Source organism: Pseudophryne corroboree, chromosome 1 (assembly GCF_028390025.1).
Source record: "Pseudophryne corroboree isolate aPseCor3 chromosome 1, aPseCor3.hap2, whole genome shotgun sequence".
NCBI classification, from domain to species: domain Eukaryota; kingdom Metazoa; phylum Chordata; class Amphibia; order Anura; family Myobatrachidae; genus Pseudophryne; species Pseudophryne corroboree.
In genome coordinates, this window is record NC_086444.1 from 204,704,087 (window position 1) to 204,731,114 (window position 27,028).

The 27,028-nt window shown below is 45.9% G+C and overlaps 1 protein-coding gene across 5 annotated transcripts in view; it reads left to right on the forward strand.

Moving 5' to 3' along the window:
• ARSK (arylsulfatase family member K) overlaps positions 1-27,028 on the forward strand; it is a 251,854-nt gene that overhangs the window by 102,308 nt on the left and 122,518 nt on the right. For all 5 annotated transcript variants that reach the window (XR_010247578.1, XM_063964034.1, XM_063964035.1 and 2 more), the window contains one exon: positions 5,015-5,174. Coding sequence is in view for 4 of the 5 variants with exons in the window: in XM_063964034.1 (XP_063820104.1) it covers positions 5,015-5,174 (160 nt within the window). In the remaining variant the exon portion in view is untranslated. The remainder of the gene's footprint in view (positions 1-5,014; positions 5,175-27,028) is intronic.

Sequence of the window (27,028 nt, forward strand, 5' to 3'; positions counted from 1 at the left end):
AAGTGCGGATTGTCTGCAATACTTGTTTATAGTTATTGCCTAACTAAAGGGTTATTGTTGAGCCATCTGTTGAGAGGCTCAGTTATATTTCATACTGTTAACTGGGTATAGTATCACGAGTTATACGGTGTGATTGGTGTGGCTGGTATGAGTCTTACCTGGGATTCAAAATCCTTCCTAATTGTGTCAGCTCTTCCGGGCACAGTATCCTAACTGAGGTCTGGAGGAGGGTCTTAGTGGGAGGAGCCAGTGCACACCAGGTAGTCCTAAAGCTTTCTTTAGTTGTGCCCAGTCTCCTGCGGAGCCGCTAATCCCCATGGTCCTTACGGAGTCCCAGCATCCACTACGGACTACGAGAAATAGATTTACCGGTGAGTAAAATCTTATTTATTTTAGGATTGCAAATAAACTGGACAAAATCTTTTGCAGCACACAGTAGTCTTGTCACGGTTTTTGATCACTGATAATTATGCCTCACAGTCTTTCACAGAAATATGGCTGCACTCGGCAGTGTGATTCCATTCTGAAGGGAACACCATACAATTTAACCTTTTCTAAAACATACTTTTTTAGTTTTAGGGGGTGAATCAGATCTGATCGTAGATGTGCTAAATTTAGCACATCTACGATCAGTTACTCAGACATGGGGGGATGCCCAGCACAGGGCTAGTATGCCCCGCATGTCAGGCCCTGCCCCCCCTGCATGGGTGTGAAAGCATCGCGCGGCGGTGTTGCTTTTTGCACCCGCCGAGTAGCTCCCTGCCTGCGCAGCCTAGCTGCATTGCCAGGCAGCTACCCGCTGCATCCTGGGTCGCAGTGTCTGCATGTGATGACACGCAGCCGCCGTAATCCGCAACAGTCCGGACATGCCTGCGTTGTCCGGACCGTGCCCCACCAACGGCGTTCTAACACCGTTGGCATGCCCCCTCCCGCCTCATGACCATCTCTGCCTGTTAATCAGGCAGAGGTGTTCGCAGCCCTGAGATGCTTGTAGCATCTCACTGGTCCTACCGGGGTGCGCACGCGCAAAGGGCTTCAGACTGCGATCGCTGCCGCTGCAGCGATTCAGTCTTATTTAGGCCCTTAGTTCCAGTTAAAATACCTGTAGTTACAGTACGTTTACATGTTTTTGGTTCAGTGTTTGAAATTGTAGTGAAGGTAATTAGAGCGACAGCAGGCTTGTGCCAGTTTTTTACAGAAATCAGTATTAATCAATAAAAACAGTGCTTCACATTTAATATAGTTTCACACAGAGTATTGAATAGGTAAAAACTGGCAATTGATCTTTTTAAATGAATTAATTTTACATCTGTTGTTCAGGAGTGTCTATGTAAGGAACGTAGGCCTGGCTTTTCTGTGTTCCCTATAGTCTTAAAGATAATTTTAATGTCATCCTAACTTATGTCAGCGCAATTTCTTTTGTTTTTAAAGTTCCATTATTTTTTTAAATGCAAATTAAGCACTAATACTAGTGTACATACAGTGGATTCTCAGGGAACATATTTAAGTCTGGATGTAGTTAATATCCCGGCTGTCGGGATCCTGACGGTCAGAATACCGACACCGGGATCCCGACCGCTGAGAAAGCCGACAGCTGCGCCAAAGCTATGCCCACTCATGAGTGTCAACGACATCCATAGAGTGGGAATAGAACCTGTGGGAATAGAACATGTGGTGAGCGCAGAATGGCACCGAGCCCGTAAGGGGCTTTCTAGCGCTAGCCTCACTACTGGCATTCTGCCGGACGGTATCTTATTCTGTCCTCTGGAATCCCGACCGCCAAGATTCCATCCCCAACCCCTTAAGTCTTAAGCTGGGTACACACTAGGCAATAAATTGGATGATTTGCTGCTTTAAGATGAATCGCAACAACAAATTGTCCACATCAGCCAGTGGGTATGCTCTATCATGCGCTCTCCGGACTCGTTTGTCGCATTTTCTCCTCTGACTGCAATGCAGTCAGATCAGATGATATCGTGGACGTTTTTGAGGAAAGTGTGTACGCCCTATCTACATTTATTCTTGATATATCGTTAACGACCAAACTACCAAACAATGCACTATATATCATTTGGTTGTTTGTAACGTTGCACAGTGTGTATGCACTTTAATTTGTCCAGGATTCAAGGGAAATCGAGCTGACCACAGCATAGTTTCCATATCGTCTAGTGTGTACTGTCGAAGTCAAAAATATTACATACAGACAACATACAAACTCTAGAGAGGTCTCTGTTCGTACGCATACACGCAGCATGCACAGGGTATACAGTAGCATACGCATCCACACAGACAAGCCACAAAGATATATTCATCACATTTCATACAACACATAAATTACACATAGACAAAACATGAAAAGCAATAAGATTAAAACAGCGCTATAAAATAATTGAAACAATTTAATCCAAATATGTTAAAACAATTGTATAATGAAGGAGACCTTTGAAAAAGCCACCTGGAGTGGCGAAACGCGTCAGTTTTTGAACACCAGGCATTGGACCACTCCACCTAGCACCGGTTCTTCAACTGAAAAACCTTCAGTCAAATGACTGTGCCATCCAGCACTGCCCATCGGATTGGAAACCTCCAGCTAAACAGTAACGCCAGCAAAAGGCATCTGTGAACCAGGATCCAACGCCATTCTTGCCATCGCAGAATGAGCTAAATTAATTGGACTCCTTCATTTTGAAACACAGTTTGGAAAACTATATAGCTGGACTATTCCGAGTGCTGGTAAAATATGGCCATGTGTGAGTAATTACCACATAAATACTGGACATTTCTTTTCAAAGAGGTGCATTTATTGGTGGATAAGTCCTGTTGAACAACCATTACCTGTGTGTTTTATTTACATAATACATTTCCTATTACAGTGTATACAATTGTTTTAACATATTTGGATTAAATTGTTTCAATTATTTTATAGCGCTGTTTTAATCTCATTGTTCTATATTTTTCTTTGGGGAGACTATCTCCCATTACAGCTGCTAGGAGAAACCGCTTATATATATGCGCCTGTCCATATCTTTCTTGATATATATTCTTAAAACATGAAAAGCACCAGACATTATAATGTATTTATATAATAGATTGTAACATCAGATATATACTGTATGTATTATTGGAATGGAACAAGTTAAATATATCATGCTTAGTGTCAAACTGATCAGAAGAATGTTTTGTATTAATTTGATAGCTATGGGTAGATTCTAGCACATTGCAACGATTAGTTATGACCAAATGTATGAATACAAAGGACTTTCTGAGACTTGAAACTAGCTCCACAGCATGGCCCTGGGGGCAGACACATGTTCCAGCAGCAAAGTACAAAAGCCCTCACACTGACCTATGAGCCGTTGAGTTCTTGAGAGGTCTGGCCTCTGGACCAATGGAAGGAGACCGAATCCAACAGACTGTTAACTCCCTCTGTTTGGATATAGGCAGTTTTCTAAGATATGGTTAGTTAGTTGCTTGCTGAGGGGGAGAGAGATGGAGAGGATTGTGCACTGAGCAACAGGGTGAAGTATGCTGGCTGTAACTGATTCTTTTGTAACTGTATCTGCTTCTTCTGTAACTATAATTCTGTAACCATATTATTTTATAACTGAATGATATACTGTACATATGTTATATTGTATGCATACCCTTTTAATATCAAATATATATATCTCTGAGCGTTGGACCTCAGCTTACAATGTGTGCGACTGCTTGCTTTCTCTTAAGGGATATAGTGCTGTGACGTTCAGCGCACTTTTATCGTATATGGTAATAAGATGCGCCTTGCGTCTGCAGCATATATTAACGCTGGCATTTTAAATATTTATTAGAAATAATGGAAATTCACAGTACCCAGCTGTAGGGACATCTGAGTATTGGAGAGCCATTGTGTCCATGCTTGCCACCTTTTTGTGTCTCCTGTCCGGTGAGAAACCCAGAGAAAAGATGCTACTGTGCCCAATGTGTGAGATGTACCTGGACAGTTAGAAGCTTTATCAGCATATCCTTTAGATTTGGAGGTAGAGGTTATATCTCGGATTCATATTGAGATATATTTCATTATAGGCAAATTATGCAACTGTAGAGCTAGAACTTCTACCTCCAAATCTAAAGGACAAGCTTCTGCGTGTGACCACCTCAAAATCAGGTTCCCATGTGATCTTGGCCATCTTAACTCATAGACAAGCTGGGCCCCACAATTCCAGGAGCCTTCATTCAGGGGCAGTGGAGGACACACAATTCCTGCCTCTCAGCTTGCAGCCAGACAGTGAATGGCTGTTAGCATGCTATTGGTAGATGAATGGAGCTATCCACCAATCAGAGTGCTGACATCCATTTACTATGAAAGCATGTAGAGAGACAGGGCGGAACCGCAGGAGGGGCAAGTTATGGTTTTTTTAAATGGTTCCGTGACTGGGTGTGTATGGGCCCCAATCCATTGCTTTGCTCAGGACCTGCTATGCTGTTCAGACAGCCCTGCATGTGATATAGCATCAACACAGAATTTGGCCAACTTCTAATATATAATTTAGCAAAGATTGCAATTAGAGTGTAAAATAGTAAATCTGACAACAGTGCACTAAAAGAATAGATGACCTGTCAATGTGCCCACCTAGTAAAGCACAATGTTGATACTTTTTAGACTTTTTTTGCCATCTTGTTTGTAGTTTTTGTAAAGGTGGGTACACATGGAACGATTACAGTCACGATGTGTGCCTTCCCGATCAAACGGAACGACACATCGTGTACATCGCTCCGTGTGTATGAACGATACTGATGGCGATGCGTGCACCCACGGGTCGCTAGTGACAGCCCCAGATCTTTTAAACATGCAAGAAGATCTGGGGCTGTCGTTAGCTATACACTTACCGATGCCACCCCCCCTGCCGGGCACTGTGTGTCGTTCAGTAACACATCGTTCCGTGTGTACCCACCTTATGTACTTGAAACAGCCAATTAAAATGTTCTCACAAATAGGATTCTTTATGTAACAATGAATGATTCTCCTTCCTCTTAGCAATGTGGAGCGGTCTGTACCCTCATCTGACAGAATCCTGGAATAATCACAAGTGCCTAGATCCGGATTACCCAACATGGATGGATCATGTGAAAGCAAAGGGATATGTCACTCAGAAGCTCGGTAAACAAGACTATAGAAGTGGATCTCACTCACTGAGGTGAGTTTCTACCGTTAAGTTAAATATCTAGTTAACGAGTAGAACATGCTTTGTATAATTTATTAATTTATGACTAAGAAATTAAATATGTATACTGATAGGGAAATTGGATGCACATTCAGTAACTAGCACAATATAGCAAGGTGCGTGCTCACATTGACACACACAGTATGGGGGTAATTCCAAGTTGATCGCAGCAGGATTTTTGATAGCAACTGGGCAAAACCATGGCCCTCATTCCGAGTCGTTCGCTCTGTAAATTTCTTCGCATCGCAGCGTTTTTCTGCTTAGTACGCATGCGCAATGTTCGCACTGCGACTGCGCCAAGTAATTTTGCTAAGAAGATAGTTTTTTTACTCACGGCTTTTTCTTCGCTCCGGCGATCGTAATGTGATTGACAGGAAATGGGTGTTACTGGGCGGAAACACGGCGTTTTATGGGCGTGTGGATAAAAACGCTACCGTTTCCAGAAAAAACGCGGGAGTGGCTGGAGAAACGGGGGAGTGTCTGGGCGAACGCTGGGTGTGTTTGTGACGTCAAACCAGGAACGACAAGCACTGAACTGATCGCAGATGCCGAGTAAGTCTGAAGCTACTCTGAAACTGCTAAGTAGTTTGTAATCGCAATATTGCGAATACATCGTTCGCAATTTTAAGAAGCTAAGATTCACTCCCAGTAGGCGGAGGCTTAGCGTGTGTAACTCTGCTAAAATCGCCTTGCGAGCGAACAACTCGGAATGAGGGCCCATGTGCACTGCAGGGGAGGCAGATATAACATTTGCAGAGAGAGTTAGATTTGGGTGGGTTATTTTATTTCTGTGCAGGGTAAATACTGGCTGCTTTATTTTTACGCTGCAAATTAGATTGCAGATTGAACACACCCCACCCAAATCTAACTCTCTCTGCACATGTTATATCTGCCTCCCCTGCAGTGCACATGGTTTTGCCCAGTTGCTATCAAAAATCCTGCTGCGATCAACTTGGAATTATCCCCTATAACCCTTATATCCAGTGGTGGAGCAAGCTATTGACTTGAGGGGGTGCAAAGTTGCAAACATAGGTGCCCCAAGTGTTTTAAAATTTGAATATCAACATTTAAATCCATTATCTGCATCCTAATGACGGGGGTAATTCCAAGTTGATCGCATCAGGATTTTTGATAGCAATTGGGCAAAACCATGTGCATTGCAGGGGAGGCAGATATAACATGTGTAGCACAGGCGTGCGCAGAGACTGACTGGCGGGTGCCGCTCCGGACTTCCCCCCCTCCACGGCATTATAGTGTTCTCTCACCTCCCCTGTCCTGGATATAAACTGCTCACCTGGGCGGCCCAGGTGAGCGGACCAGGTGAGCAGTCTATATCCAGGACAGGGGAGGCGAGAGATCACTATAATGCCGTGGAGGGGGGGGGGAGTCCGGAGCGGCACCCTCCAGTCAGTCTCTGCGCACGCCTGTGATGTGTAGAGAGAGTAAGATTTGGGTGGGTTATTTTGTTTCTGTGCAGGGTAAATACTGGCTGCTTTATTTTTACACTGCAAATTAGATTGCAGATTGAACACACCCCACCCAAATCTAACTCTCTCTGCACATGTTATATCTGCCTCCCCTGCAGTGCACATAGTTTTGCCCAATTGCTAACAAAAATCCTGCTGCGATCAACTTGGAATTACCCCCGACATCAATAGTTAACCCTGACATTACATTAATAGCATATATACACACATACCTGCAGAAAAAATACGAAACATCCTAATGATCGCCATACAGAGAACAGAGCCTTCGATGACCACTACACAGCACAGAGAACAGTTTTGAGACTGTCACACAAAGCAGAGAGCAGTCTTGCAACCACCATAGTTTTGAGCCACCACATCACACAGAGATCATTGTTGTGACTGCGATAAAATATCATCATAATAACAACCTCATTCAACATACTAAGGGGCCCATTAATCATTGATCGTATATTCAATGTTTTCTGGGTGCGATATTAGATCACATCTGCGGGATGTGTGATTGGGCACCCGCAGGCACGCGAGTTACGAAAGGAGCCTGTTCCTGGGATATGCTCAGTGAACCACCGGGGCTTCTGATCTGCGCGTGTGCAGTCCCGCTGACAGCATATACACAGAGGCCATTTCCGGGGTGGGTTCCGGAGTAACTCTCATGGCCGAATCCACAAAGTAGCCCATATGTTACAATGGGCTACCGCCATCAGTAGCTGCTGGGATGAGACATCGCATCCCCCATAGAAACCTATGGGGGATGTGGCTGCCGGTGGGAATGGATGGATAACAGCATGTATCAGAGATATCTTCTGCGGTACCCCCTACATACATTTTGGGGATACTTATTTACACTTTACAGTTCGAGTCTTTGGGCTTTTAGCCTAATAGAAGGCTAATTAGGGCTTTCAGCTGTATGGGTGTGTTAAAAAGGCTGTCAATCTGATGATCTCTCTCTCAAACTGCCTGGGGAAAAGGAGAGACACTGGGGGTAATTCCAAATTGATCGCAGCAGGAATTTTTTTAGCAGTTGGGCAAAACCATGTGCACTGCAGGGGAGGCAGATTTAACATGTGCAGAGAGAGTTAGATTTGGGTGGGGTGTGTTCAATCTGCAATCTAATTTGCAGTGTAAAAATAAAGCAGCCAGTATTTACCCTGCACAGAAACAATATAACCCACCCAAATCTAACTCTTTCTGCACATGTTATATCTGCCTCCCCTGCAGTGCACATGGTTTTGCCCAACTGCTAACATAATTCCTGCTGCGATCAACTTGGAATTTCATCCTTATGGAGTCTTATGTGAGAGAAAACCTGCTATTGAAAAACATTGAGCTGTGCCTGGTAGATATGTGATATTGGATAATTTTCCTCAATAAAAAAAATGAGCATGTCTAATTGCTTTGATTTGCTTCTCTTTATCTACTTTTAGGATTCGTGTTAAAATCTGAGGTAGTTTTAGGACAAATTTCAGCAGAAATATGGAAAATTCTGAAGGGTTTACAAATTGAGGGATTATAAACCGCCAGCAAAACTTCCACCATAGAGGGGCTTGTATAATTTTGAGAGACTATGAATTTAGTATGTACTGGTGAGTGCCTGGATGGAATCTCAGTAAATTAGATAAGGCAGAATTTGGTATGTTTTCATCCTGTAAACTTTTAAAGGAACAATTTTTCACAGTTTGAATACTGCACCAATATTATGGATTCAGTAGTATATAATGATTATTTATTTATTTATTTATTAACAGTTTCTTATATAGCGCAGCAAATTCCGATGTGCTTTACAACTGGACACAATTAGAAGACAAAACTGGGTAAAAATAAACAGTCACAGAGGTAGGAGGGCCCTGCTCGCAAGTTTACAATCTGTGGGATTGTCATTTATAAGATGTGATATGGTGTTTTAAAGTTCAGACACAAAAGCATTTTTGTTTGTGTGTTAATAAAGCTGTAATATACACTGCTCAAAAAAATAAAGGGAACACTTAAACAACACATCCTAGATCTGAATTAATTAAATATTCTTATTAAATACTTTGTTCTTTACATAGTTGAATGTGCTGACAACAAAATCACACCAAAATTATCAATGGAAATCAAATTTATTAACCCATGGAGGTCTGGATTTGGAGTCACACTCAAAATTAAAGTGGAAAAACACACTACAGGCTGATCCAACTTTGATGTAATGTCCTTAAAACAAGTCAAAATGAGGCTCAGTAGTGTGTGTGGCCTCCACGTGCCTGTATGACCTCCTTACAATGCCTGGGCATGCTCCTGATGATTTGGCGGATGGTCTCCTGAGGGATCTCCTCCCAGACCTGGACTAAAGCATCCGCCAACTCCTGGACAGTCTGTGGTGCAGCGTGGCATTGGTGGATGGAGCGAGACATGATGTCCCAGATGTGCTCAATTGGATTCAGGTCTGGGGAACGGGCGTTCCAGTCCATAGCATCAATGCCTTCGTCTTGCAGGAACTGCTAACACACTCCAGCCACATGAGGTCTAGCATTGTCTTGCATTAGGAGGAACCCAGGGCCAACCGCACCAGCATATCGTCTCACAAGGGGTCTGAGGATCTCATCTCGTTACCTAATGGCAGTCAGGCTACCTCTGGCGAGCACATGGAGGGCTGTGCGGCCCCCCAAAGAAATGCCACCCCACACCATTACTGACACACTGCCAAACCGGTCATGCTGGAGGATGTTGCAGGCAGCAGAACGTTCTCCTTGGCGTCTCCAGACTCTGTCACATGTGCTCAGTGAGAACCTGCTTTCATCTGTGAAGAGCACAGGGCGCCAGTGGCGAATTTGCCAATCTTGGTGTTCTCTGGCAAATGCCAAACGTCCTGCACAACCCCCTCCTGTGGACGTCGGGCCCTCATACCACCCTCATGGAGTCTGTTTCTGATCGTTTGAGTAGACACATGCACATTTGTGGCTTGCTGGAGGTCATTTTGCAGGGCTCTGGCAGTGCTCCTCCTGTTCCTCCTTGCACAAAGGCAGAGGTAGCGGTCCTGCTGCTGGGTTGTTGCCCTCCTACGGCCTCCTCCACGTCTCCTGATGTACTGGCCTGTCTCCTGGTAGTGCCTCAATGCTCTGGACACTACGCTGACAGACACAGCAAACCTTCTTGCCACAGCTTGCATTGATGTGCCATCCTGGATGAGCTGCACTACCTGAGCCACTTGTGTGGGTTGTGGACTCCGTCTCATGCTACCACTAGAGTGAAAGCACCGCCAGCTTTCAAAAGTGACCAAAACATCAGCCAGAAAGCATAGGAGCTGAGAAGTGGTCTGTGGTCACCACCTGCAGAACAACTCCTTTATTGGGGGTGTCTTGCTAAATGCCTATAATTTCCACCTGTTGTCTATTCCATTTGCACAACAGCATGTGAAATTGATTCTCAATCAGTGTTGCTTCCTAAGTGGACAGTTTGATTTCACAGAAGTGTGATTGACTTGGAGTTACATTGTGTTGTTTAAGTGTTCCCTTTATTTTTTTGAGCAGTGTATATGGGCATTCTTGCAGGGTTTTTTTTCTCTCAGAATAAAATAAGAATAAACAGCAAAAATAAAAAATGAAGGAAAAAAGTAAAAATTACAAGTTGCTGCCTTAAATGCAGGGCAATGTGGAAATGAAATATATATGCAGGCATCCACTTACAGTACTTGCACTGAATACATATGCTATTTTTAGATGTTTTCTGGTTCTTTTGAAATTTTACTAAGTTCTTTTTAACCTCACTCCTGCAGATATCTATCGTGTTTTCTCTTACGTCCTAGAGGATGCTGGGGTCCATTTTGGTACCATGGGGTATAGACGGTTCCGCAGGAGCCTTCGGCACTTTAAGACTTTTTAACAGTGTGAACTGGCTCCTCCCTCTATGCCCCTCCTCCAGACCTCAGTTTAGAAAATGTGCCCGGGAGACTGGATGCACACCAGTGGAGCTCTACAGAGTTCTGCTGGAAAAGACTTTGTTAGGTTTTTTATTTTACAGGGAAGCTGCTGGCAACAGTTTCTCTGCTTCGTGGGACTTAGGGGGAGAAGTAGGAACCAACTTCTCAGTTAGTTTAATGGATCTACTTCCGCTAACAGGACACCATTAGCTCCTGAATGGTACTGAACACAGCCCTTGCCTGGCTGCTGCTCACTCCCACAGCATTGCCGCCACCCCCTAACAGAGCCAGAAGTCAGAAGGCTGGTGAGTATTTACCGGAGAACTGCAGAGAGGGGCCCTCCGGTCATCATGGCGGCATAAAGGTACCAGCGCAGCGCGGGATGCTGCGCAGCAACATGTTTCTCAGCACAGGGTACAGAGCGCGTGGGGGGTGCGCGCTCTGAGGGACATGATAAATCCTTACTCTCACTGGCAAAATGTACATACATGTGAGCCGCTGATGTACACTACCCCCGCCAGTATAAATATTACTGTGGCTGAACCGCGCCATTACAGGGGGCGGGGCTTCACCCTCAGAATTGCTTGTAACACTCAATTGGCGCCATTTTCTCCTCACAGAGACGCCGAAGCGCTGATCCTGAAGGCTGCTTCTCCTCACACATCGCTGATACAAGTACCAGGGTGTTATAGAAGGGGAGGGGAGCACATAATTTATTGAAGTCTGCGGGCTTCACATTGGATAAAAAGCGCTGTTTTGGTATATATGTATATTCATTGTATGTAATACATATAGGGCATGTGGTGTGAACTGGCAATCCCCTCTGGGTCCCTCTGACAGACATTATTGTAGGTCTGTTCCCATTAGCTCCCATGTGTGTGTGTGAGTGGTGTGACTATACACGCGTGTAACATGTCTAGAGAAAGCTCTTCCCCAGAGGAACCCATGTTAGAGGCACAAGAGTGTTTTGAGCCTGTGTGGGTGAGAAAGCTGCAGAGTAATATGGCTAAACTAGCGAAGAAATTCTCTGAGTCTGAGGAACAGACAAAGCATTGGAGATAGTCTGTGGAAGATGCTCTATTTGCTTATTGTTCCACATCATCCACTCAGGACCCCTCCAGTTCCCAGAAAAGGTCCCTGGCCCAAATTATGCAAAGGGACACTGACACAGATTCCAACACTGAAGTCGACACTGGGGATTTGAGGGGGGTAGATCCCAAACTGGCTAAGAGCATTCAATGTATAATAGTCGCTATAAAAGAGGTGTTGGAATTTCCTGACACAACACCTCCACCTGAGGAAAAAGATTATTTTAAATTAAATAAAAACCCGGAAAAGAAATTTGCTATCCCTAAAAAGGTTGCGGCTAGCGTACCCTTTCCCAGAAGAGGATAGGCGTAAGTGGGAGCAGAGCCGGCCCTAACCAATTTGATGCCCTAGGCAAAATTTTGGCTGGTGCCCCCTAGCATCGCCCAACATATGCCCAACATATGCCCAACATTAGTAATGCCCGTAATACACAAAATTCCACACAATTATGCACCTTACACATATGAACCACATTAGTAATGCACATAATATACATAATTCCACATAGCAATTCACCTTACACATAAGCCCCACATTAGTATATAACGCAACGCAATTTACTGACCACGTTACAAAACTGGATGGCAGGGGAATTTTACGGCATGGACTGACAGAAATAAAGTGTGAGGAGAACACTGCCCATGTTATATCCCTGCAGACACCTGGGGTTTGCACAGGGATAAGGGATACATGATACCAGGGTCCCCCTCCCCCATGTGCACAAGCAGTATAGGTGATGTTAGATTTATGTGGATCAGTCTTCCACAATACACATGTGGTATCATAAGGAGCCATCCAGTAATAACCTTATATAATCAATGAAAGTGTCACAGGTCCAGGAATTGCAGTTACTGGGCTTCTGCTGTCTAAGGTCTCATAAGTCAGGGGCATTCAAGCATGTCGGAGGGAGTTCAAGGGAGTGTATACTCTATTTGATAAATGTAAATAGCAGTGTATACAAGTACTGATTGAATACATTTGGAAAGTAACAGTTAGTTTGCAGACTGTTCCTCCCAGCATGAGATACTGCAGGGACATGCTTGGATGCCCCTAGACATGCTTGGATGCCCTAGGCAAATGCCTAGCCTGCCTATAGCTAAGGCCGGCTCTGAGTGGGAGTCACCCCCAATGATAGACACCTCAGTCTCTAGGTTGTCAAAGAAAATCATTTTACCTGCCCCAGGGTCAGCTTCATTAAAAGAACCTGCTGACCGCAAATTAGAGACGACTTTAAAGTCCATCTATGTTGCTACGAGTACATTACTCAGGCCCACAATTGCTTCTGCGTGGGTAGGTAACGCAGTCGAAAAGTGGGCAGATAACTTGATTATTAATATTGACACGTTATTATATTTTGCAGGTTATTTGGTTGAGGCTATGAAGGACGTAGGCTTACTGGGCTCACGTGCCGCTGTTTTGACGGTTTCAGACCGCAGGGCGCTCTGGATACGCCAATGGAATGCTGACACAGAATCCAAAAGAAATATTGATGCGCTCCCATACAATGGTGAGGCCCTCTTTGGAGAGAAATTAGATGCCATGATATCAACTACTACATCTGGCAAGTCAGCATTTCTGCCGTCGGCAGCTACGCCGGCTAAAAAAGTATATCATTCTCATACTGTGCAGTCCTTTCGGCCCAACAAGTACAAAAAGACTAAAAGTACCCCTTTTTTCACAGGAAAAGGGAGAGGAAAAGGTAGAAAACCTACGAAACCCTTAGGCTCCCAAGAGCAGAAGTCAGCAACTACTTCTGCAAAAACCACAGCATGACGCTGGGGCTCCTTTGCGGGAGTGCGATCGGGTGGGGGCACGTCTACTATTTTTCAGCCAGGTCTGGCTTCGCTCAGACCTGGATCCTTGGATTTTACAGATAATATCCCAAGGTTACAAGTTGGAATTTCAAGACCTTCCCCCATGCCGATTTTTCAAATCAGCCTTACCAGTTTCTGCTCAGGACAGCGCAAATGTCCTGAATGCAATACACAAATTATATCAAGACAGAGTAATTGCCTTGTTTCCTGCCGAACAAAGGAATCAAGGCTTTTATTCAAGCCTGTTTGTAGTACCGAAGCCGGATGGCTCGGTCAGGCTTATTTTAAACCTAAAATCTCTGAATCTTTATTTAAAAAGATTCAAATTCAAGATGGAATCCTTGAGAGCGGTGATTTCCAGCTTGGAAGAAAAGGAATTTCTGGTGTCAGTGGACATCATGGATGCTTACTTGCATGTCCCCATTTACCCGCCACACCAAGCATACGTGAGGTTTGCAGTTCAGGATTGCCACTACCAATTCCAGACATTACCGTTTGGGCTCTCCACGGCTCCGAGAATATTCACCAAGGTGATGGCGGAGATGATGGTTCTCCTTCGCAAATAAGGAGTCAACATAATTCCATACCTGGACGATCTCCTCATAAAAGCGAGATCCAGGGACAAGCTAATCCAGAACATAGCGTTATCCCTGACGGTACTTCAACAGCACGGTTGGATCATCAACTTTCCAAAATCTCAGTTGGAACCGACGATGAGGTTATCATATTTGGGAATGATACTGGACACCAAGGTACAGAAAGTATTTCTACCGGTGGAAAAGGCTCAGGAGATCCAGAGCATGGTCAAACAACTTTTGAGACCAAGAACAGTATCAATTCATCATCGCCTGTTGGGGAAAATAATAGCGGCGTACGAGGCGCTGCAATATGGCCGATTCCATGCCAGGGTCTTCCAGTGGGAGCTACTGGACAAGTGGTCCGGGTCGCATCTCCACATGCATCAAAAGATAATCTTGTCAGAAAAAGCCAGAATTTCGCTCCTGTGGTGGCTACAAATGTCTCACCTCCTGGAGGGACGCAGGTTCCGGATTCAGACATGGATCCTGGTGACCACGGATGCAAGTCTCCGAGGATGGGGAGCAGTCACGCAAGACGAAAGCTTCCAAGGAAGGTGGTCAAGTCAAGAAACTCGACTTCACATAAACATTCTGGAATTGAGAGCTGTGTACAATGTCCTCATCAGGCGGCACACCTTCTTCAAGGTCGTCCCATACAGATCCAGTCAGACAATGTAACGGCAGTAGCTTATATAAACCGTCAAGGCGGAACAAAAAGCAGAGCGGCAATGGCAGAGGTGACAAAGATACTCCTCTGGGCAGAAAGACATGCAAAAGCTCTGTCTGCAATTTTCATTCCGGGAGTGGACAACTGGGAAGCAGACGTCCTCAGCAGACATGATCTCCATCCAGGAGAATGGGCCTCCACCCAGAAGTCTTTGCAGAGGTGGAAAGTCGTTGGGGCGTTCCTCAAGTGGATATGATGGCATCATGCCTCAACAAGAAGCTTCAGAAATATTGTTCCAGGTCCAGAGACCCACAAGCAATAGCGATAGATGCACTGGTGACCCAGTGGGTGTTTCAGTCGGTGTATCTGTTCCCTCCACTTACACTTATTCCAAAAGTTCTCAAGATCATCAGAAGAACAAAAGTTCGAGCAATACTCATTGCTCCAGATTGACCAAGGAGGGCTTGGTATCCAGATCTTCAAGAGTTATTACTGGAAGATCCTCAGCCTCTTCCTCTTCGCGAGGACCTGCTTCAGCAGGGGCCGTTAGTTTTTCAGGACTTACCGCGGCTGCGTTTGACGGCATGGCTGTTGAGCGCCAGATCCTAGCCCGTAAGGGTATTCCCACTGAAGTCATTCTCACACTTATTCTGGCCAGGAAAGAGGTAACGTCCAAACATTACCATCGGATTTGGAGGAAATATGTATCTTGGTGTGAATCCAAGCAGTCTCCTGCGGTGGAGTTTCAATTAGGACGACTTCTCCTATTTGTACAGGCGGGTGTGTATGCTGGATTGAGATTAGGATCTAACAAGGTTCAGATTTCGGCCTTGTCAGTTTTCTTTCAGAAACAATTGGCTTCTCTTCCTGAGGTCCAGACTTTCGTGAAAGGGGTTCTGCGCATCCAACCTCCCTTTGTGCCTCCTGCGGCGCCATGGGATCTTAAGGTAGTGTTGCAGTTCCTTAAGTCGGACTGGTTTGAGCCTCTACAAGAGGTAGAGTTGAAGTTTGTCACTTGGAAAGTGGTCATGCTGTTGGCCTTGGCCTCAGGCAGACGAGTGTCTGAGTTAGGAGCTCTGTCACACAAGAGTCCTTACTTAATATTTCATGAAGATAGGGCTGAACTGAGAACACGTCAGCACTTTCTTCCGAAGGTTGTGTCTTCTTTTCATATCAACCAGCCAGTGGCTTCTGACACCTGAGCCATCCCAAAGTTCTTGGATGTCGTTAGAGCGTTGAGGACTTATGTCGCAAGAACGGCTCGGATAAGGAAAACAGAATCTTTATTTGTCCTATATGACCCCAACAAGATTGGGGGTTCTGCTTCTAAGCAGACTATTGTGCGCTGGATCAGAGGTACCATTCAGCACGCTCATTCCACAGCAGGATTGCCATTACCGATTTCGGTAAAAGCCCACTCTACAAGGAAAGTGGGTTCGTCCTGGGCGGCTGCCCGGGGTGTCTCGGCATTGCAAATCTGCCGAGCTGCTACTTGGTCAGGTGCAAACACGTTTGCTAAGTTTTATAAGTTTGACACCTTGGCTGCTGACGACCTAAAATTTGGTCAGTCAGTTCTGCAGGAACATTAGCACTTTCCCGCCCATACTGGGAGCTTTGGTATATCCCCATGGTACTAAAATGGAGCCCAGCATCCTCTAGGATTAAGAGAAAATAGGATTTTAATAACCTACCGGTAAATCTTTTTCTCGTAGTCCGTAGAGGATGCTGGGCGCACGCCCAGTGTACCATTTTTCCTGCTGATTACGTTTACATTTTTTACACACTTGTATTTAGATGTTGACAGCTGTTGCTGTTACGTTATACATGCTGGTTGGCATGAGTTATGTTAAAGGCCATGTTAGCCGACATGTTTCTTGTATATGGTGTGAGTTGGTGTGAATCTCGCCACAAGTTTATTAGTAAATCCTCTCTTGAATATGTACGTCTCCTCGGGCACAGTTCCTATACTGAGGTCTGGAGGAGGGGCATAGAGGGAGGAGCCAATTCACACTGTTAAAAAGTCTTAAAGTGCCGAAGGCTCCTACGGAACCGTCTATACCCCATGGTACTAAAATGGACCCCAGCATCTTCTACGGACTACGAGAAAAGGATTTACCGGTAGGTTATTAAAATCCTATTTTCTCTTACGCCCTAGAGGATACTGGGGTCCATTTAGTACCATGGGGTATAGACGGGTCCACTAGGAGCCATGGGCACTTTAAGAATTTGATAGTGTGGGCTGGCTCCTCCCTCTATGCCCCTCCTACCAGACTCAGTTTGGAAAATGTGCCCGGAGGAGCCGGTCATGCTGAAGGAAGCTCCTGAAGAGTTTTCTGCATTTATTTTCTAAGTTCGTGGGACTTAGTTGGGGGGGGGGGGGGGGGAACGGCCCAACCTCTTGAAGGGTTAATGGTCCCGTACCCCGCTGACAGGACACTGAGCTCCTGAGGGAACTATTCGCCATCTCAACCACGGCGAGCGTACACACCACCCCTAACAGAGCCAGAAGAAAAAAGTGGTGAGTACTAAGCCGGCGTCCTGGATAGCGGGGCGTCAGCCATTATGGCGTCATGAGGTTACGGAGACGCACGGCTTCTACATGGGGCGGAATGAGTGTCCGGACACAGTTCACAACTGCGTCCCAGTACACTGTACGCAGTACCCATACTGGCACAACAGCCTTAAAACGGTTTTCTCTCAATTTTAAGCACCAGATTCCTCAGCCAGTATAAAAAAGCGGTAAGACGGCACGCCATTGAAGGGCGGGGCTTCACTATGAGAGGATCCAGCAGCTCACCAGCGCCATTTTCCCTCTGCAGTGGACACAGACGCTGAGAGGACAGGAACACGCAGCTCCTCCTGTGTGACTCTAGATTACCTCCGCGGTACCAGGGGGTCATAGCAGGGGGGAGCGACTGTTAGTGTACTAAGTCCCCTATCAGGGTACTTAGTCTGCGACCTGGCTAAGCTTGGCATTAGTGATAAGGGCGCGGTGGGGGCTGGCTCCAAACAACTCTGTGTCTCCGTGAAGGGCTCTTTGTGGGTTAATTGTGCTTAACATTTCGTGTGTGTGTGTGCGTGTGTGTGTGTGCACATTACATTATGTCAGGCAGAGAGTGTGTCTCTTGTACCGCAGAGTGTTCCTCTTCACCTGGGGGCTCACTACTGGGTACTCAGGGTTCACAGACTAGCGGGGCTGAACCAGAGTGGGTTAACTCTCTTAAGGTAATGATCTCAACTCTTTCTAAGGTAATGATCCCCCCACCCCCGCTCTTAGACAACGCCTCTGTCCTCCCCCCCCCCGCCACCGGCTCTTGGGCAGCGCTACTCCAGATCAAAACAACAGGCCCCCCTGCACCTCTTATTGTTCACATAATAAAGATCTCAGGCAGCAAGGGCAGGGCACCACACGCTCACTTACCATGACTTGTCGATCGTTCTCCCTTCTCTGGGCGCCCGCTGTCTGCAGTCTTCCTGCTCCTGGGAACTGTCCTCCTCGCGGCTCCACCTCTCAAATGCTGTGCGGCTGTGACATCATGAAGTCACTTTGCACGTACAGAGAAGCGGAGATGGGCTGAGATACACATGAAGCCTCATCTGAACAGCTGAACGTCAGTCAGAGGAGGCCTATTGTGTGTAATGGTGAGCAGTGGCAGCCAGGGAGTCGGGAGCCACATTAACACAAAGAAAGAGCCGCATGCCTCCCCTAGGACGTAAGAGAAAATAGGATTTTAATTACCTACCGGTAAATCCTTTTCTCGTAGCCCGTAGAGGATACTGGGCGCTCGCCCAGTGATTCGTTCTTCCTACACTGTGACTTGGTTAAGTAATGTTGGTTCAGCTGTTGCTGTTCCTGTTTCAAGTTTGGTTAGCTTGGCTTTCCTTATGTTGTGTGTGTTCTGGTTCGGAATCTCACCACTATCCTTATCTATCCTTCTCTCGAAGTATGTCCGTCTCCTCGGGCACAGTTTCCTAGACTGAGTCTGGTAGGAGAGGCATAGAGGGAGGAGCCAGTCCACACTATCAAATTCTTGAAGTGCCCTTGGCTCCTAGTGGACCGGTCTATACCCCATGGAAATAAATATACCCCAGTATCCTCTACAGACTACGAGAAAAGGATTTACCGGTAGGTAATTAAAATCCTATTATTATTCATTGATGGATATGCATTGTCACGATGTAGAAAACAGCATGTATTGTAGCTACATGAATACATTGAGGAACATCTAAAACCCTGAACACAAGTGCACTATAGACAGTGAAAGTTACTGTACATAGAGACACAGAAACAGAGAATGTGGTGTCAGATAAGAATCATATGGCCCATCCAATCTGTCCTTTAGGATTAGGGGTTACATAATTAGGGTTATTTGGGAATTAGGGTACTCTATTAGGCTTAGGGGTTAAGTTAATAGGTGATATGGGTAACATCCGGGCTGCCAGAAATTGTGGAACCTGGGACTGACAAAATAGGCCGGGAACCCACCTAAATAAAATAAAAAAGTGGGGGGAGCTGTAGGTAATGTGGGTGAAGCTACCTGGTGGGGGGCATCAAATACTTTTTTTTTTTTTTTTTGAAAAGGGGATGCAGGGCAGGGATGGCTAGACCTGTGGGACACAGGGCAGGGAGGGCTAGGCCAGGGGGAAGTGCAGGACAGGGAACGCTGGACCTATTAGGGCACATGGTTGGCTAGACATAGTGTGGGGGTGGCACAGTGCAGGAAAGGCTGAACCTGGGGATACAGAACAGGGAGGCCTAGACCAAGAGGAAGTGCAGGGCAGGGGTGTGGTATAGCGGTCCTGTTGTTATTTTACCGACATTCATTAGTCCAACAGTGCTTGTCAGACACTGGAGGTTTCTCAAATAATAGTTAGACATTAATCATACTTCGACATAGATAAGTTAGACAATGTAATTAATCAGACATATAAAAGACAGCGTATACACAGACAAAAAAAATCCAACATTTATCCATCAGATACGTATTATATAGACACTGTTGAAGACCGACATTGAATACATAGACACCTGAAATTCCAACAGGGCATTTATGAGACAACAAGTAGACCGACACAAACATAACACCGACAATGAATACATGGACATTTAAGAGACAGACAGCGCATACATAGACAGTTAATAGACCGACGGCGAATCCATAGACAAATAAAGACAGAAATGTCCGTATTCAGACATCAATTAGACCAACACACTAAAAGTCCGAAAGGACATATATCAGACATTAATAAGACCGACACACAAAAGACAGACAACTCATATAGAAACAGTTAAAAGTCTGACAGTACATATACAGGTATCAGATATTAATAAGACCGACACACAAAAGACAGACAACTCATATAGAGACCGTTAAAAGTCTGACAGGACATATATCAGACATTAATAAGACTGACACAAAAAAGACCAACAACGCATAGAGGGGGTCAATCCGAGTTGATTGCTAGCTGCCGTTCGCAGCGCAGCGATGAGGCTAAAAAATGGCACCGCAATGAGCACGCGCGACGTACGGGTGCAACGTCCATTGTGGTTTTGCACAGGTTCTAGCGAACTTTTCATTCGCACTGGCGACTGCAAGAAGATTGACAGGAAAGGGGCGTTTCTGGGTGTCAACTGACCATTTACAGGGAGTGCTTAGAAAAACGCAGGCGTGCCAGGGAAAACACAGGCATGGCTGGGCGAACGCTGGGCGGGTGTGTGACGTCAAATGCCAACCCTCCAACATCAGATTCAACGCACACAAAGAGTAAGTCCAGGGCTGGTCTTGTTTTGCACAAAAAGGTTTTGCAGGCGCTCTGCTGCACAAGAGTTCACACTTCTGCAAAGCGAAAATACACTCCCCGGTGGGCAGAGAAAATGCATTTGCAGTGCTGCTAAAAACTGCTAGCGAGCGATCAACTCGGAATGACCCCCAGAGAGACAGTTAAAAGTCTGACAGTACATATATCAGATATTAATAAGACCGACACAAAAAAGACCAACAGAGCATATATAGACAGTTAAAAGTCCGACAGGACATATGTCAGATATTAATAAGACCGGCACACATTCATTGCCAAAATATAATATTACACATAACAGACAGTTATTAGACAGGTATTCTTACTCAGAAACAGGGCCATATCTTCAGTCCTGATACTTGTAGTTCTCCTACACCACCCCTGTACACTCAGTCACGGCGTTGCGTCCATACCTGGATGCAACGCTCTCAATAGCTATTGCGGGTGGACGGGACTCATAGTGTCTCGTCCTGGACGGCCCGCTATTGCCTGCAATAGCTATGGAGGGGTGCCGGGGGAGGATTTCACCCCACCCTGGAGTACACAACTAAAACCATGCGTTCGGGGGGACGTGAGAGGGGTGACTAAGGGGAAGGGGTTCGCTGCAGGGACTGGGGGGAGGTGTGGTAGGGAAGAGGGCATTGCGCGCAAAACTTTAGCCTGTATGAGTTGGGCTTGCTAGTTAGAATACTGACAGGTCTGGCTGGGACCTGTAGTTCCACGGATGAAAGTAGCGCCGGGGTTAACGCTATTAGCGTAGGCGCGTCTTAGCCTAGACGGCATACTATTGCTGGGGTGACGATGGAGGCGTCCAGGACAGGGCGCTCAGAAATAGCGGGTGGACGGGAGAGGGGTGAGTGAGGGGAAGGGGCGCGCTGCAGGGACTCAGGAGAGGCGTGTGTGTGTGACATCGATATATAGGCCCCTGTCCTAATAATCTGTCGGTCTTTGCGTGTCGGTATTATTTGATTCTTTTATATGTATGTATTGTCGGTCATTTAGCTGTCTATGGGGTAAATTTACTAAGGTCCCGATTTTGACCGAGATGGCGTTTTTTCTTCAAAGTGTCATCTCGGTAATTTACTAAACACTAATCACGGCAGTGATGAGGGCATTCGTAATTTTTTGCAAGTCCAAGTTAAAAATTACGAATGAATACACCATCGGTCAAATTACGCCTGTTTAGATATGAATCTCGGTCATTTACTAACCATTCGTAATTGTAATTGCTGCCACGAAAAATGCATTCGCGGCCGCGAAAAATTACAAATCGTATTTTTTTCCTAAAAAAAAACGCGCCAGCCTTTGAAAACCGCGTTTACATGTGTACTCAATTATCCATTACTCACACCTGAATGTTTGGCCCTATAAAAGTGTTTCAGACACATTCTGAACTTCTCTCACTCTGAAATGGCGGCTGTGGTGTGTGGCACTGATTTTTTGTTTGCTGTGGGATACCTTAGACTGCTCCATGAGGCTTCCAGGAATCAGGCCCAGGTAAGTGAACATGGTCAACAGGTTGTCCAGGTACCGCGGAGGCTGCGCCAGCCTCGTTTTTTTAGAGGGCGTTTAAACTTAAATGCATTGTCCGATGATAGGGTCATACAGATGTTCCGCCTAAATAGAAACAACATTTTCCACCTGTATGACCTTGTCAAACTGGGCATAGACCCTGAGACAGCACGCTCACGCTCTGTCTCAGGCCTGCACAAACTCCTGGCTGTGTTACACTTTATGGCTACTGGGAGCTTCCAGGCTGTGGCAGGCGACGTCATTGGTATCTCACAGCCCACCTTTTCAAGATATTTGATGCAGGTGAGTATAAAAATACATATGCGGTTATGTCTAAGTGTTGCTTCTGGAAGTTGAAACAACACAGTATTGTAGAGAATACCTAACATGACACTCACCTTAGCTTCTTTAATGTCCACTCAGGTTTTGGATGTGTTGGAGCCACACATTAAAGCCTCAATCTGCTTCCCTACCGAGGAGTCGGAGTGGAGTGCTGTCAGGGTAGCTTTCTATGAGCTTGCTGGCATGCCCAATGTGCTGGGGGCCATAGATTGCACACACGTTCAGCTGAGATCACCTAAGGGCCGCCAATATATATATACTAATAGGCATCTGGCACAATCAACTAATGTCCAGGTGGTCTGTGATGCAAACATAAAAATTATGAGTGTTGTTGCAGGTTACCCTGGTGGCTGCCATGACTCCTTCATCCTCAGTCAGTCATCGCTCTTTGATAAATTTGAGGATGGACAAATGCCTGATGGCTGGCTGTTGGGTATGTTTAAAATGTTTTGTGTGTATGTATTTTAACCACAAACTAGAGTTTGGATGAGGTGAAAGAATAATCTAACATATGTACTAATGTTGACTATATATGTTTTTCAGGTGATGGGGGTTACGGCTGCTACTCTTGGCTCCTTACTCCATTGTCCCAACCTGATTCTCCTGCTGAACACAGTTACAATCATGCACATAAGGCTACGCGGAATGTGATAGAAAGATGTTTTGGTGTGCTGAAGTCACGTTTTCGGTGTCTGGATAAATCTGCCGGCCTTTTGTTGTATAGTCCCTCAAAGGTGACTAGAATTGTGTTCTGCTGCTGTTTTCTCCATAATCTGTGTTTAAGTCAACATCTGGCACATGATGAGGGAGAAAGCAGTCAGCAAGCAGAGGAGTTAGATCCATCTGGTGACAGTGTGAGTACAAATGTAGGGAGGCAGGTACGTCAAGAAGTGATCATGCAATATTTTTCAGGTCAGTTTTATTAGGCTGTAATTATCCTTGACTAAACACTTTGCACTACTTTCTATTGTGTGTTTTGTAACTTACTGTTTGTTGTTTATAGTGGTGTGTACATTGTGCTTAGTTTATGCTAAAAATACATTTTCAGTCATTACCCATGAAAAACATACATACATACAGAGCAGCTTCGACAATGTTGGAGACAGACACAGGAAGTTGTGTGTTTGTCAAATACAAAATTTTATTTGTCAAATAACATTGTTGTTATTTTTTGCGCTTGTGTGTGCTGGGTGCTGGCTCACTGGCACGTGCTCTTGAGGAACGCCGAACAGGGGAGGTTACTGGCGTTTGGATAGGGGTCGTGGTCCCCGAGCTGGAGGTTACTTGCTGAGCTCCCATCAGTGAAATATTGCTGCTCAAATTATTTAGGCTTGCAATCAGCTGAGTGTTAGTAGCAGTGTGGCTGGCTACAATCCTGGATAAGGACTCATTCACCACTTGATTGTGTTGAATGAGCTGAACGAGTGCCTGCTGATGGCGCTGTTGCTCATCTATGATGCGGGATAAATGTGCAAGCATTTGGCTGTTGTCAGCCCTAATTTGCTCCATTGAGGTAGCCATTCGCCCTACTTGTACTATCAGTCTGCCCGAGTTGCGACTAATACGCGGTAGATGATGGGGCAGACTGGCAAGGTGTTGTGTATGTGCGGTCAGGCTGGCATTGCTTTGGGCCTGTTGGCTTGTCCAACTGGCCCAAAAATCATCTGGAATTTGGCTTGGGGGCGGAGCTTGTGCCAGTTGTGGACTGATGGATGCTTGGGGGATATCCTGCAACTGTATTGGCTGGCTTGGGTCAACAGGTGTAAGTTGCAGTGTGATGGTTGCCTGTTGGTCTTGGCCCTGCTGGTCCACGTCGGCCATCAAGCTGTGCTCTGTATGGGGTGGGCAACATCAATGTTTTATTTTTTTATTTTTATCAAGGCTAATGCTACACATTACTACATTCATAATACTCCATTTCTCTATCGTCCTAAGTGGATGCTGGGGTTCCTGAAAGGACCATGGGGAATAGCGGCTCCGCAGGAGACAGGGCACAAAAAAGTAAAGCTTTTACCAGATCAGGTGGTGTGCACTGGCTCCTCCCCCTATGACCCTCCTCCAGACTCCAGTTAGATTTTGTGCCCGAACGAGAAGGGTGCAATCTAGGTGGCTCTCCTAAAGAGCTGCTTAGAGAAAGTTTAGCTTAGGTTTTTTACTTTACAGTGAGTCCTGCTGGCAACAGGATCACTGCAACGAGGGACTTAGGGGAGAAGTAGTGAACTCACCTGCGTGCAGAGTGGATTTGCTGCTTGGCTACTGGACACTAGCTCCAGAGGGACGATCACAGGTACAGCCTGGATGGTCACCGGAGCCGCGCCGCCGGCCCCCTTGCAGACGCTGAAGAGAGAAGAGGTCCAAAATCGGCGGCTGAAGACTCCTGAGTCTTCATAAAGGTAGCGCACAGCACTGCAGCTGTGCGCCATTTTCCTCTCAGCACACTTCACACAACAGTCACTGAGGGTGCAGAGCGCTGGGGGGGGCGCTCTGAGAGGCAAATAAAAACCTTATTAGAGGCAAAAAATACCTCACATATAGCCCACAGAGGCTATATGGAGATATTTAACCCCTGCCTAACTTCAAAAATAGCGGGAGACGAGCCCGCCGTAAAAGGGGCGGGGCCTATCTCCTCAGCACACAGCGCCATTTTCTCTCACAGAAAAGCTGGAGAGAAGGCTCCCAGGCTCTCCCCTGCACTGCACTACAGAAACAGGGTTAAAACAGAGAGGGGGGGCACTGATTTTGGCGATATTGTATATATATAAAAGATGCTATAAGGGAGAAACACTTATATAAGGTTGTCCCTATATAATTATAGCGTTTTTGGTGTGTGCTGGCAGACTCTCCCTCTGTCTCCCCAAAGGGCTAGTGGGTCCTGTCCTCTGTCAGAGCATTCCCGGTGTGTGTGCTGTGTGTCGGCACGTGTGTGTCGACATGTATGAGGACGATGTTGGTGAGGAGGCGGAGAAATTGCCTGTAATGGTGATGTCACTCTCTAGGGAGTCGACACCGGAATGGATGGCTTATTTAGAGAATTACGTGAGAATGTCAACACGCTGCAAGGTCGGTTGACGACATGAGACGGCCGACAATCTATTAGGACCGGTCCAGGCGTCTCAGAAACACCGTCAGGGGTTTTAAAAACGCCCATTTACCTCAGTCGGTCGACACAGACACAGACACGGACACTGAATACAGTGTCGACGGTGAATAAACAAACGTATTTCTCATTAGGGCCACACGTTAAGGGCAATGAAGGAGGTGTTACGTGTTTCTGATACTACAAGTACCACAAGAAAGGGTATTATGTGGGAGTGGAAAAAACTACCTGTAGTTTTTCCTGAATCAGATAAAATAAAATGAAGTGTGTGATGATGCGTAGGGTTACCCCGATAGCAAATATTGGCGTTATACCCTTTCCCGCCAGAAATTAGGGTACGTTGGGAAACACCCCTTAGGGTGATAAGGCGCTCACACGCTTATCAAGTGGCGTTACCGTCTCCAGATACGGCCGCCCTCAAGGAGCCAGCTGATAGGAAGCTGGAAAAATATCCTAAAAAGTATATACACACATACGGTGGTTATACTGCGACCAGCGATCGCCATCAGCCTGGAGATGCAGTGCTGGGTTGGCTTGGTCGGATTCCCTGACTGAAAATATTTTATTCATGTAGAGCATTTAATAGGATGCATTCTATATATATGTATGTGAGATGCACAGAGGGATATTTGCTCTCTGGCATCAAGATAAGTGCGTTGTCCATATCTCCCAGAAGATGTCAGGGACACGACAGTGGTCAGGTGATACAGATCCCATACGGCAGATGGAAGTATTGCTGTATAAAGGGAAGGAGTTATTTGGGGGTCGGTCCATCGGACCTGGGGACCACAGCAACAGCTGGGAAATCCAACCTTTTTTACCCCAAGTTACATCTCAGCTAAAAAAGACACCGTCTTTTCAGCCTCAATCTTTCCTTTCCCATGAGGGCATGCAGGCAAAAGGCCAGTCATATCTGCCCAGACATAGAGGTAAGGGAAGTAGACTGCAGCAGGCAGCCCTTTCCCAGGAAAAGAAGCCCTCCACCGCGTCTGCCAAGTCCTCAGCATGACGCTGGGGCCGTGCAAGCGGACTCAAGGTGGGGGGGTAGTCTCAAGAGTCTCAGGGCGCAGTGGGATCACTCGCAAGTTGACCCCTAGATCGTACGAGTATTATCCCAGGGGTAAAGATTGGAGAGTCGAGACATCTTCTCCTCGCAGGTTCCTGAAGTCTGCTTTACCAACGGCTCCCTCCGACAGGGAGGCAGCATTGGAAACAATTCACAAGCTGTATATCCAGCAGGTGATAATCAAAGTACCCCTCCTACGACAAGGAAAAGGGTATTATTTTTCCACACTATATTGTGGTACTGAAGCCAGACGGCTTGGTGACACATAGTCTAAATCTAAAATGTTTTGAACACTTACATAAAAGGTTCAAATCGAGATAAAGTCACTCAGAGCAGTGATAGCGAACCGGAAAAAAGGGGACTATATGGTGTCCCTGGACATCAAGGATTACCTCCATGTCCAAATTTTGTCCTTCTCATCAAGGGTACCTCTGGTTCGTGGTACAGAACTGTCAATATCAGTTTCAGACGATGCCGTTTG